Source organism: Carcharodon carcharias, chromosome 8 (genome assembly GCF_017639515.1).
Source record: "Carcharodon carcharias isolate sCarCar2 chromosome 8, sCarCar2.pri, whole genome shotgun sequence".
Taxonomy (NCBI): Eukaryota; Metazoa; Chordata; class Chondrichthyes; order Lamniformes; family Lamnidae; genus Carcharodon; species Carcharodon carcharias.
This window is the reverse complement of record NC_054474.1, coordinates 85,936,620-85,949,782: the sequence shown is the minus strand read 5'-3', so window position 1 is coordinate 85,949,782 and position 13,163 is coordinate 85,936,620. Positions and strand designations below refer to the sequence as shown.

Below are 13,163 nucleotides of genomic sequence, written 5' to 3'. Positions count from 1 at the left end.
ATTGCGTGACCATGCTTTCAATGTTATTGTATATACCTGGCCACCACACATAGCTTTGCGCAAGCATCTTCATCTTCAAAATGCCTGGATGCACACTGTGAAGCTCTGTTAAGAGTGGTTCTCTTCCTTGCAAAGGGATGATGACTCTTGATCACCACAACAAGATTTTATCTTGACAACGTAACTGTTTTACAGGCATGGAATGGTCTTATCTCTTCAGACACTGGTGAATTCGACCATCCTTGTAATACCTGGTCTCGGACTTTTGACAAAATTGGATCCTGTTTGTCCAATTCTTGAGTTGCTTCACACTGACAGATGAAAAGTCCAAGAAATTCAATACAAGCACAGCTTCTTGTGGCACTGAAGCATGTACAATGCTATCTGGTAACAGAAGACGACTGCATTTGCAATATGCACATCAGGACGGTGTATAAAGGTATACTTATATGCTGGTAAAATCAAAGCCCAATGTTGAATTCTTGCTGAGGCTATTGGTGGAATGGCTTTACCCTCACTAAATAAACCCAATAGGGGTTTATGGTTCAAAATGCAGATACTGATAGAATTTCTTCACTCCAAATATTACTGATGAACCTTCCTTTTCAAGTTGTGAATAACCCTTCTCAGCTGTACAGAGGGTTCTGGAGACATAGCCTATTGGCCTTTCAGAACCATCTTCTATCCTGTGTGACAACACAGCTCCCACACTGTAAGGAGAGGCATCACACGGGCTATGGGTGCTGCCCCTTCTGAAAATTGGGCTGGCTGAATGATGCCTAGTTTCTCTAAGTGGCACAATTCTGCATCCACCTTCTCCTTTAGGGCATAAGGCACAGGTCTGGCCTTAAAGAACCTAGGTGTCACCTCAAAATCTACATATCTTTTTGCTTGTAAGCTTTTTATCTTTCCCAACTTGTCATGAATTACACTGTCGTATTTCCTTAACAGCTCAGGAACTCCTGCTCTCACTTGAAATATTTCTGACCAGTTGAGCTGAATTTTTTGTAACCAATCACAGCCCAGAAGACCCAGTCCTTCACCTGTTACAATGATCACTTGAGGCTGGGCTGTCTGTTGCCTATGGGGCACAGGTACTGTGGCGATGCCCTTTACCTGTTTTCACTCTCCAGTGTGTGTCTTCAGTTGAACCGTGGTTTGCTCCAGATTCAGTGGTTGGGTGCCTTCATTTAGGTATTTAAATGTGTGTTGTCCCACCACTGTGGCCGAGGCTCCCGTGTCTACCTCCAGTGACTAGAGGCTTCCCAATCACTTGATGGGTGATGGTTGTTGGTTCAGTTTTTAACTGCTTTGACATTGCATAGGAATAGATATCTGTATCATCAGCTTCTGGTTCTGTTATATTGTGCACTTCAAACACCATGGTCTACTGCCTGATTGGCTGTCTCGACTTCGCCCTGCATTGCTTCATCACATGCCCTTTTTTGTGATAGTAATGGCATTCTGCCTCTATAAATCTGCAGGTTTCCAGTATACGGTTACCCCAACATTGATAACAGATTAATTTCGGATTCACTGCTGAGATGCTTCCACTATTTCTTTTTGTTTTTCAAGCATCAGAGGCTGTATCCCCCTTTGTGGCTGTCTCTCTGGTTTTTGCACCATGCCCAGAGGTAGGTTCCCACCCCACATGAAGAACGGCACCATGTTGCACACTCTGTAAAGCCTGCAAGTTCCTCTCAGCATTCTCCATTGCTAGCACTATTTCCTGGTGCGCTTCAAATCAACGTTAACTTCTGCAAGTGAACAGCGCTGAATGGTGTTGTTGTTAATACCACAAACCGACCAGTCCTGCAACATGGCATTGAGTGTATCACCAAAGTCGCAGTGCTCAGTTAACTGTTTCAACTTCGCCACATAAGTCGGGATGGACTCTCCTGGGGCCCTTACTCTGGAGATAAACTTAAATCTCTGCACAATTACCGATGCATCGGTTGAAAATGCATTTTCACAAGCTCTACCAGCTCGTTAAAAGATTTAAAATTGAGTGTATTTGGGGCTGTCAGGCTGCGGATGTGGTTATATGTCTTGCTACCACAGGCACTCAAAAAAATTGCTTTCTGCTTCTCCTCCACATTTATGTCATTCACCACAAAATAAAAACTTGGGTGCTCTATGGACTGGCTCCAATCTTCCATGGACAAGTCATAAGGATCGATTCTGCCGAAGAGCAGCATGACTGTTAAGTATACTTTTCTTTCTCTTCTAAAGAACTGATGTACTCACATTCACAAGTGAGGTGCAGCGTTGGAGCTATTTATCCTCGTCACCAAATGTAATGACCTTGATGTACCGGACACGTTTCTTACTTGAAACAGATTAATTTATTACGGAGCTCGTTTAGAAGCTTCATTCTTGAACCAGGTCCATGACTACAAATCTGGGTCCTTAAGATCACCCACACTTAGGGCTCATTCGTCAGTACAATCACGTGACCCCTAAAGACAGTGAGAAAGGTTATACCTATAATCACTACAGCTTCCCACCACTTGTCCCAGCTTTACCCATCCTACCTGTTTGGCATTGTCTTATGCTGTTTCCCGGAGACACGTGGAAAGAATGCCAGCTCCTAGTGTATTTCTCCAGGTTCCCTTTGCAAGCCAGACTGGTTAGTCAGTCATTAACACTGCCCTGGGGTGCTGCAGATTTGTTTGACTTGGGTAGCAATTTTCAAGTGTGTCCTGAATGGTTGACATGGCTTCCAACTTCTATCACCATTGTGTATCATCCTCAAAGAGATCTATTCACCTCCCTCAGGGGAGCACAGTCACTAATTGGCCACATTTAGACAATTAACAAGCATGGATTTGACCCATTGTGAATCAGACAACAGGTACAAGTATCTCCTCATCAGGGGAGCAGCACAACCCAAGGATCCCTGCGCTAAAGACCAGAGCATTGCATGACTAACATTACATATCAAAAGCATGAACTAATAGCTCTCTCTCATTGATGGGTCCATCTGTTCTCCCCCACTACAGTTACCTGCACAGAGCTTGTAGTTGGAGTTAAGGCTAAAGGAAGGAGAGCAGGGTGAAGTCGCTAAAACAATGCCAGCAGATGCACGGTTCTGATATCACTGCCATGATTATACAATTGATCAATGCTTTGGAAAGCCTGATTTTAACAAAACTCTGGTTTACTTACAAGCGTTTGAGTTTTTTGTATTGGCTGAAGGCTCCAGCTCCCACAGTCTTGATCAAATTTTGTTCCAAGCGTCTGCAAAGCAAAAAAAGAGAATTTAATAATGTTTCAGCTGCAGACTGCAAATCATGCTGATGCTTACCTGGCAACACCTAGAGCAAAAATAGAATCAATAACTCTGGGAGTTAGTGCAAGTTTGGCAACAGGATCATGGTGGCAATGAGGGCAAGTCGACAGTGGCTCTGGGAGAGAAACAAACAGGGAAGATACAAAAGGTCAGACAGCTCTGCCTCCTCTTCAGGATTTTGTACATGCCGACCCCCGTCACCCAGCACACAATGGCCACAAATTACTATATATGCATCAAGTAGTGCAACGTGCTACAAGCATCTGGTGAAGATGAGGAAGGTGTTTTCAAAAATCTGTTGGTCAGCTATTAAGCGCAGAAATCCATTTGGGGTCATTAGTAGACCCTTTGTCTTTCTTTCTTTCTATCTCATAAATCTCATTCACACCCACACACCTTCCTATGTGATGCACCAAGATGGACTTTAAGCATTACACACAGCATGCCCTCACCTCAGTCAACGAAAGCTGTTCTCACCAAAATGACAGCACAATTTGGCTTTAAAAAATTGTGCTCTGGTACTCCAGTGAATAATACACACTTAATCTGTGCCATGAGCCAACCCTTTACTGGGGAAATGAAATGATTTCACATTTGTCTAATGGAACATTTCATTATTACTTTTCCCAACCTCCTTCCTCTACCTCTCAAAGTCCCACGCATTCCTTGTCACATTTCTTGCTCAAACTCAGGACTAATACTGTCCTCAGCTTCTGTTCACTTTCTGTGAGATTGTTATACTCTTCTCATGTTCTGCTTGGGATATTTTCCAACTATTTCCCCCATAAAAATACAATCTTAAAGTTAGAAGGTTAAGTACACATATTAGCACCCCCCTGGGTTTCTGTCACACCAACTAACTGATTAGCCAGAGAGAGTCAGGTGGGAATCCTGAAATTAATGTTTGCTGCTTGGGTTGTTGAAGTAATACTGAATCCTGTTTTCAAGGTCAATTAGATATCACAGGCAGTTATTGGCCTCTTTGTGTTGCTTTAGTCAGTCTGTAAATATGTGTCAAGAAGGACACGTTTATATTGCACTTTTCATGACCACTGAATGTCTCAAAGTGCTTTATAGCCAATGAGGTACTTCTGAAGTGCAGTCACTGTTGTAAAAAAGGAAACGCAACAATTAATGTTGCACCGCGCAAACTTCCACAAACAGCAACGTGTTAATGGCAAGATAATCTGTCTTTGTAATGAGGGGTAAGTATTTACCAGTACACCGTCAATAACTCCCCTGCTCTTCTTTGAAATTGTGTCATGGGATCCTTTACATTCACAGCTGGAGACAGACAGGACCTTGGTTTAATACTTCATTCGCAAAATGTCACCTCTGACAGTACAGCATATACTTGATACTGCATTGGAGCATCTGCATTGATTTTTGTTTATCGCCCTGTATTGGGATTTGAACCCAAAACCTAAGACTCAGAGACAAGAGTGCTACCAACTAAGATATGGCTGACACACCTAAAGCTATCATGCAGGTAGATTGGTTAAAGCTATTGCACTGGGGAGTTTGTGCTGTGAGTACAAGGTACAGGATGTTTGTCTAATGTACCATTCACAGCAAGTACATAATATCCTACATGGTCCCCATCAATATATGAGGAGACAAAGTCCATGTGATATCCCGGACCTGGCTTGTAAGCTACAGTTGTGGCAGCTCAAAGACTGTACACTTATACGATGCTGCACACATAAAGAACAACGACCTTGATAGTAATCTCCCCACACTGAGGACAAGTGGGTCTGGGTGAGGGGGTTCAAAATGAAAAAATGGGGAATGCGTCCCAAGCCATCAACTACATAACTTTTGCAGTTTTTAAGCAAGTAGGTTTTGAGGTGCAGTGTGACCTCATGGAGAGACAGGACACTTAGTTCACATACTTAAATCAGTCTTCCACACTGCAGTTGGATCACATTTACACAAAGCTAATTGTCAGACTGTATAAACCGTGCTGATACATTTTCTCATTGCTACATCCTTATCCAGACTGTAAGTATTTATCAGTGGAGGGTTTTGCATCTTAGGGAAGAAATTCGTCAATTGTTATTATTTGTGCTATTGAATTTTCAAGTAGTCATTTTTTTTTTAAGCTAATATTTGACAGTGAAGAGAATCTTCCATTCAAAAAGTCTGTCAACCATATATGAAGCAACATGTGCTCCAGAGATACCACAGGCTCACCAGGTTTGGTGCTCTATGGACTGTTATCAGCAAAACCAACAACAAAACCAGCCGGTAGCAGTATGTGTGAGGTCTCTTGTTTGGAAATCTCAGTCATGAGGTTTTGGAGCTTTACAGTCAGTAGGATTTGAGTTCAATTTATGTGAAAGGATCTGTGTGAAATTGTGTGAAAAATTCACTATCAGAAACACCTCTGTCTTTAAGTCCCATTACTAGTACGGGTCCAGAATGTCATAGGGTAGGAGGGGGTGGGGGTGCAGTTGAATGTAAGCACCAAAAAAACAAGGTTCAATTTCAAATAAATTAACCTGAATAGAGTTCAGCCTCTCATGAAATTTAGTCAGAGTTGCACACAGTTTATAAAAATCCTACACATTTTGTCTGCAGCCTCTCATTGAAATAAATAATATTGTGGAGTTGCAAATCTAGATATGATCTAGATATTAGTCTGAGTTTATTTGGAAAATAGGTTTGGCCTTATTGAATTTTTGACTTTTCTGTGAACAGGGTAACTAAATGATGATGGCTTGTGGACACAGGCAGTGGTAGAGCATGGCGGCATGAGGAAAATCTTTTTCACGCAGTGAGTGGTTAGAGTCTGGAACACACAGCCTACGAACGTGGTGGAGGCAGGCTCGATCGAGGCATTCAAGAGAGAATTGGATTGTTATCTGAAAAGGAAGAATGTGCAAGGCTATGGGGAGAAGGCAGGGAGTGGCACGAGGTAAATTCCTTCTGCGGGGGCTGGCACAGACACAACAGGCCAAATGGCCTCCTTCTATGCTGTGACAATTCTGTGATTCTATGTTCTCTGTAACTTACCAAATGGTTCTAACTTTCATGACATTTCGAAATATTCACTAGTCATCCACAGGCCTGCACTGCCCACATACTCCCATGATGTATGTGCAGGATGCATATGCACTAGAAGTCCAGTCAGAGGGGGTTGGCCAGTTGGAGTATACAACATGTGTCTTTAGCTTATTTCTACTTCTTCCTTGTCTCTGTGGTAATGCCCTTAACCTTAAAAGTGGAACATAAGAAGACATCGATGACTGACTCTGCTATTGTTGGCAACGCTGCTTTGTGATTGCCCACAGCAGGCAGCCTACCAAGGGAAGACTGGGCAGTGTCACTCCCTTCCCCCAATCTGGAAAAACCTCGGGGGCTACAGTGTTACCAGTTGAACCAGGCCCTTGAAAGATGGTCACAGGATGTGACTTCAAAAGGGCCAAATGAACTGGACTTCTTTTTAAACTTTGGAAAAGAAAATCAATTTTAGTCTCATGTGAAGGTGTTAACAAATTCTACAAAATGTGCAATGGGATAAAATGCTTTAATGAGAGTGAAACAGAACTTTAGCCAATAAGGTTTGCAGCCTTGTAGCAATCACACACCTGAGACAGAATGTTGTGGCTTCAAGCCCCACTCTGGAAACTTGACCACAATCTTTTTTAAACTTCCTTCACAGGATGTGAAAGGCAAGGTCAACATTTATTACCCATCCCCCAAACTGCCCATGAGAAGGTGGTGGTGAGCTGCCTTCTTGAACCATTGCAGTCCATGAGGTGCAGGCACACTCACAGTGCTTTTTCTGCAGCGGTTTCATACAACTGAAGGACTTGTTAGTTCCATTTTGGAGGACAGCGAAGACTCAACCACATTGCTGTGGATCCGGAGTCACATGTAAGCCAGACTCAGGTTAGGATAACAGATTTCCTTCTCTAAAGGACATTAATGAACCAGACGGGTCTTTACAACAATCCGATAGTTTCATATCATTATTAATGAGACAAGCATTTTATTCCAGGTTTATTAATTCATTTAATTTAAATTCTCCCAGCTTGTGGGATTGAACACATATCCAGTTCTCTAGATTATTAGTCTAGTATCATTACCTCTACACTACAATTTCCCCAGCACAACAATACAGTACTTAGGCACTACTGTACTTTTGGGAGGAAATGTTAAACCTAATCCATGTCTGCCCTTTCAGGTAGATGTACTTTAAAGAGGAGTTCTTCCCATTGCCCTGGCCAACCTTTAACCTTGAACCAAAATAATTTAAACAAGTCATTTATCTCATTGTCATCCATGGCTTCTTGCTAGTTGCAAAATGGCTGCTGCATTTCCCTACATGAACCAGTCACTCCAATTTAAACATGACTGATTATCTGTGAAGCACTTTGGTATATCCTGAGGGTATGAAAGATGTTACATAAATACAAACTCAGTCTTTCTATGTTGCAGGCGTACAGGAATACAGCAGTACCTGAGTATGTTTCACAGGTAGGAAACACAGATGTTTTCTCTCTCTTTCCTCAATTTTCTCCAATTACTTCTTTTTCCCTGAATGTAACGTCGCCACGTTGGAGTATTTTTCGACAAGTGCTATCATTTGCCAGGTTTGAGTCTAGACTGCATATTTCCAAGAAATTCAACCGATGAGTCTCATCCTGTTCTCACCTGATATCCAGGAACCTAGAGGTATGCCGCACAGGCCAAAGATTTTACCTAGTACCTTCCTGATATTCATTGCTTGGCACCACATTAAATGGTGCATTTACTCATTGGTCTGATCTCATTACATTTCCTGACTGCAATCGCCTGCAACTCACAGGCCGTTCTGAACCAACATTGTTTGAAGGTTTACCAGCCCAAATTCCCTTTGTAAGTAGCTTTAAGTGATATTTGTGTGCTCCTTGTACTTGTCCTACATTATTATCTCCCTCTTCTAACCCCACCCAATCCCTCAACCAAATCCATTGATAGGATTTGTAGTTTATAAAGCTGGTAACCTGTTAACTGTGAGTCACAGCCTCTGTTAATCCAACAAAACAAATAAAGGCTGATTGTTATTTATGATGCTAAATTGCTGTGGGAATTAGGCCCACGACCACCAAATCCTATATGGGAAGTCTAAAGGAAGCTGCCATTATTCCTCCTCAGTTGCCGGCCAAAGGAGGAACCGACTAAGGTCTGGGAGAGACATTTTAACTCCCAGGCTTCACCTATTTAGCACCTGGGTAGTTAACTGCCCAAAACTGGTAGGAAGTGCCACCTGGCCAGGGGCCGAGAGGATGGGCAGGAAGCCACTGCAGATGGCTGAAGGAACAGTCTCAAGCACTCATATAAATGTCATGGGGAGGAGATATCAGGATAGCCTTGTAGATGGGGTGAGGTGAGGAGAGAGAGCGGGGGAAGGTGAGAAGCTGGGGGCAGGGGAGGCTTAAAATCTCCTTGTTTGTTCGGGTGCAGGCTCCCACAAAATTAAAATACTTTCCACTTTAATTGGGCCCATTATGACCCCCAACTCCATTTTAGGCTAGTTTGGCCTGGCAGGAAAGCCACAACATAAATGATGCATTGAAGTGGCAGCCTCAGCTTAATGGTAGCATTCTCACCTGAGTGAGGAGGTTGTGCATGCAAGTTTCACTTCAGATATTGAGCACTTGCTCTGTGAAGTACTGAGGGTGTGCTGCACTGTTGAATGTGCTGTCTTTCATGGGAGATGTAAAACCAATTAGCAATTTCATTCTCTCTTTCTTAGTCCCAAAGTTAAAATGTAAGTTGGACCATGATTATATCAGTGTAATTTGACTTGCATAATAAAGGAAGAACGCTGACAATTTCTGGCAGGCAGTGTCCTCACTTGTCCAGAGTAGGTTAAAATTATACCCTGTGGGGTTGGTGCAGGATGTTGACACGGGAGTCTCATCGGTGGTTTTAATGGCTTGCCCAATTTACACCAGACAGGCAGGAGTAAAACCACTCCTTTCCTCTCAAAACATGATATTTGTAAACTCTCAATTATTTCTGAAACATGCTCACTCCCTTTACACTTCCATTTCTGCCATCTAGGTGAAGGACAGTTTGCTCCCAGACATCAGTAGATTCCTCCTTGGTAACCAGAAACAAAGGCATGGCAGCTTCCCTCACCTAGCTTTTCTTAGAAGGCACCATTCAATGTCTTCTTTTTTTGCATTTGGAAATTAATGGAGAGGGAAGATCAGATCTGTATCTTCTTGCTGTTTTGGTACCATGTGTTGGTGCTGCACAGTTCCCCCTATATTGTCCAGGTTTAATCTACTGAAATGTTACTGTTGGTAACAAGTGTTTACAATAACCACTATCTTCAATGCTTGAAGGAATGTTCATGCTGCAAAGATATACTTTTCCAGAAATGAATACAAGATCAATGCTTTAAAGATCATTTCTTACATAAAACTGCCAAGGTCGGCTTAACAAAATGAACAAAGTAATTTAAATTTTGATTATTTAAAAATCCTTGGTAATGCAAGACCAACACTGAACCAATCATTGGAAATTAAAATACAACCTATTGGGCTCCTTTTTTTTGAACTGTTTACTTAACATCAGTTTGAAATTAAACAGCACAGACTTCTTTGCAACTTCTCTAATAAAAGTGCTTCCTTTATCCTGCCAGTGTGTTTTTACTGTCTTGTTCAATCAATGCTGACTTGAACCATTCCTGACAGATAGTGTAATTTGATTACTAAAGCAGGAGTTAGGAGGAGGAGGAAGATAAGCAAATGGAGAGGAGGCCAATGCTGCACCCAACTTCAGATGGAAATAAAGCTTCACAAGTTCCTTACCCAGTGGTAATCCACTCATAATTAATTCCTTTGCTTTGCTACTAAGAAAACACATACTGCTGACAGCAGAGAGACATTGGAGATTGAAACAAAAACAAAAATACCTGGAAAAACTCAGCAGGTCTGACAGCATCTGCGGAGAGGAAGACAGTTTTGAGTCTGTATGGGGGTCAAACGACTCAAGGCGTTGACTGTGTTCCTCTCCACAGATGCTGTCGGACCTGCTGAGTTTTTCCAGGTATTTTTGTTTCGAATTTCCAGCATCCGCAGTTTTTTGCTTTTATCTTTGACATTGGAGCTTAACTTGTTTTATAAACATGGCATTAGACAGCAGAAGCACAAAGAAACTAGCATAAATTATATGTATTTTACTTCCTATTAATTAATCTAAAGAGAGGAAAAGGGGCAACTTCAACTCCAAAGAATTTTTCTGGAAACTCTTGTTTTCTTCTCCTCCACAAGATATTATTTTACTCTGGCTTACAGTATTATTGGAGGTCATGTGGCACAGTCGGAGCATCTCTGTCTCTGAGTAGAAGTGTTAAGCTCGAATCACACTCCAGGACTTGATGGCCAAGAAAGGTACGTTAATAATGTAGTCTTGAGTATCCTTCCAATATACACCAATGGCAGGCAGTAAGAGCGGGAAAGGTTCCTGGTCAGCCATGTGATGGAGAGAAAGTTGGAGCCTGTACCATCACTATCCACAGCTCCAGACAACAACATGCATGCAAAAAGTGCATGTTGCCACAGCAACTCCGATTCCCTATGTGCACTGCAACACCACCGCAATTTTATGGGTTCCAGCAACCATCTGGTACTTTGTTCAACTGGCATCTCCTCATGTGTTAGCGAAACAGTGAATGTAAGTTGTTTACTCCATTGAGTACTCAAGCCAACCCCAATTTCATTTCCTGCACATATGTGTTTTCCATAGGAGTCATAGTGACTTGGGATAGGAACCCTGTCTGGTCATTCACTATGTGGTAACCTGTTAACTGTGAATCACAACCTCTGTAAATCCAACAAAACAACTAACAAAGGTTGATTGTTATTTATGATGCTAAATTGCAGTGGGAATTAGGCAGATGGCCACCAAACCTATATGGGAAGTCTAAAGGAAGCTGCCATTATTCCTCCTCAGTTGCCAACAGGAAATGTAATGAGATCAGAACAATGAGTAAATGCACTGTTTAATGTGGTGCTTAGCAATAAATATCAGGAAGCTGCTAGATAAGATTACTAGATCACTAGAACACTTGACCAACTTTAGACCACTTCAGAACAACAGACCTTGAATAGGAGTTAGATTTTCATGATCAACAGTTTTGGATCAGTGGACCAGTTGGATTGGGTGGGCATTAGACTTGGACACCTCTCCCGACTCTTCCTCTGCTGCTAATCTATCAAACTGTTTATTTGACATCCATGACTGGATGAGTAGAAATTTCCTCCAATTAAATATTGGGAAGACATTGTTTTCAATTCCAGCTCCAAACACATTCTAGCTACAGAATACATCCCTATCCTTGGCAAGAATCTGAGTTTTGGCCAATCTGTTCATAAACTTGGTGTCACATTTGATCCCAAGATGGGCTTTCGATCTCATATTCATGCCATCATTAAGGCCACCTCTGTAATGCAGAAAGTGTTGTTGTATGTAGGAGCAAGTTGTGTGGGGCCTATGCTGTTGTATTCTGGAATCAGGACCTGCATGCAGACAATTTTAGGTTGGAGCTATCATTCACAGGAGACATGTAGTGACTAGGCCACAGCTCAGACCCTGTTTAGCCCCAATTTTAACTTGGAATGAGAAATGGCTGGACAGCAAGTCACAATGATGTTTGTCAGCACAAGTTCCAGTTCATTGTAACTTCTGGGTGTCAAGTTAGAGTTGAAGCCCTCCTGAATGCTTGCAGAGCTGGGCAGTCTGCCCTCATGACCAGTTCAATTTCTGGCACAATTCTCGACTACGGTTAACAAGGATGCAGTTCTGCACACATCTTTGCTTTTATTCCTTACTGAACAACTGTGCAAGGCTTGCTCGTTGCAGAAATGAGCAGAACTGCCTCTCACTTTCCTGATCCTTTTCCGAATCTCGTGGAGAAAGTGAAAACCAGGAGGGAGGTACATTCCCCAGCAATGGTGGAAGCATCCCCAAAGCTGTCCTGAGCAGAGGTAGCTGAGAGGGTCAGTACCATGAGCACCCACTGGACTAGGACTCAATGTAGAGAATGGTTTAATGACTTCACAAAGACAGCAAGGATGATTACACCTTTCTCAACAGTGACTCACAACACTTCTCACAATTCCTCCTCCTTAACTATTACCTCACATCAAACCTTTCAACATAAAAATAACTTGCATTTACATGGCACTTTTTACATCATAAAATATTCCAAGGTACTTCACAGGAGTTTTATCAAACAAAATTTAACACTGAGCGACTAAGGGAATATTAGGACAGATGAGCAGCAGCTTGTTCAAGGAAGTAGCAGAGAGAGAGAGGGGTAGGGAGGTTGAGAGGTTTAGGGAGGGAATTCAAGACTCAGGGGCTAGGCAGGTTAAGGCAAGGCCACCAACTATGGATCAATTAAAATTGGGGATGAACATAAGATTGGAGGAGCACACGAGTGAAAACAAGAATGGGAATCTGGGTTCAAAATGCATAGGGGAAGCAGGCAAATTCAAATGGAGGGAAAGTCATTGAAGAAGCAGCAGAAGATGATGAAGCACATCAGATAAAGGGTTGACAATGATAAAGGGGATGGGAAATACAGGACTGAAGGTGTTGTATCTGAATGCACGCAGTATACGAAATAAGGTAAATGAGCTTGTGGCGCAGATTGAAATTGGCAGGTATGATGTGGTGGGCATCACGGAGACATGGCTGCAAGGGGATCAGGACTGGGAGCTAAATATCCAAGGATATACATCCTATCGAAAAGACAGGCAGGTTGGCAGAGGGGGTGGGGTTGCTTTGTTAGTAAGAAATGAAATTAAATCGATAGCAAGGAATGATGTAGGGTCAGATGATGTAGAATCTGTGTAGGTAGAGTTGA

The 13,163-nt window shown here is 42.3% G+C and overlaps 1 protein-coding gene across 2 annotated transcripts in view; it reads right to left on the bottom strand.

Moving 5' to 3' along the window:
• Positions 1-13,163, bottom strand: part of LOC121280945 (slit homolog 3 protein-like) — a 738,609-nt gene that overhangs the window by 337,221 nt on the left and 388,225 nt on the right. For both annotated transcript variants that reach the window (XM_041193415.1, XM_041193416.1), the window contains one exon: positions 3,169-3,240. In XM_041193415.1, coding sequence (XP_041049349.1) covers positions 3,169-3,240 — 72 coding nt within the window. The remainder of the gene's footprint in view (positions 1-3,168; positions 3,241-13,163) is intronic.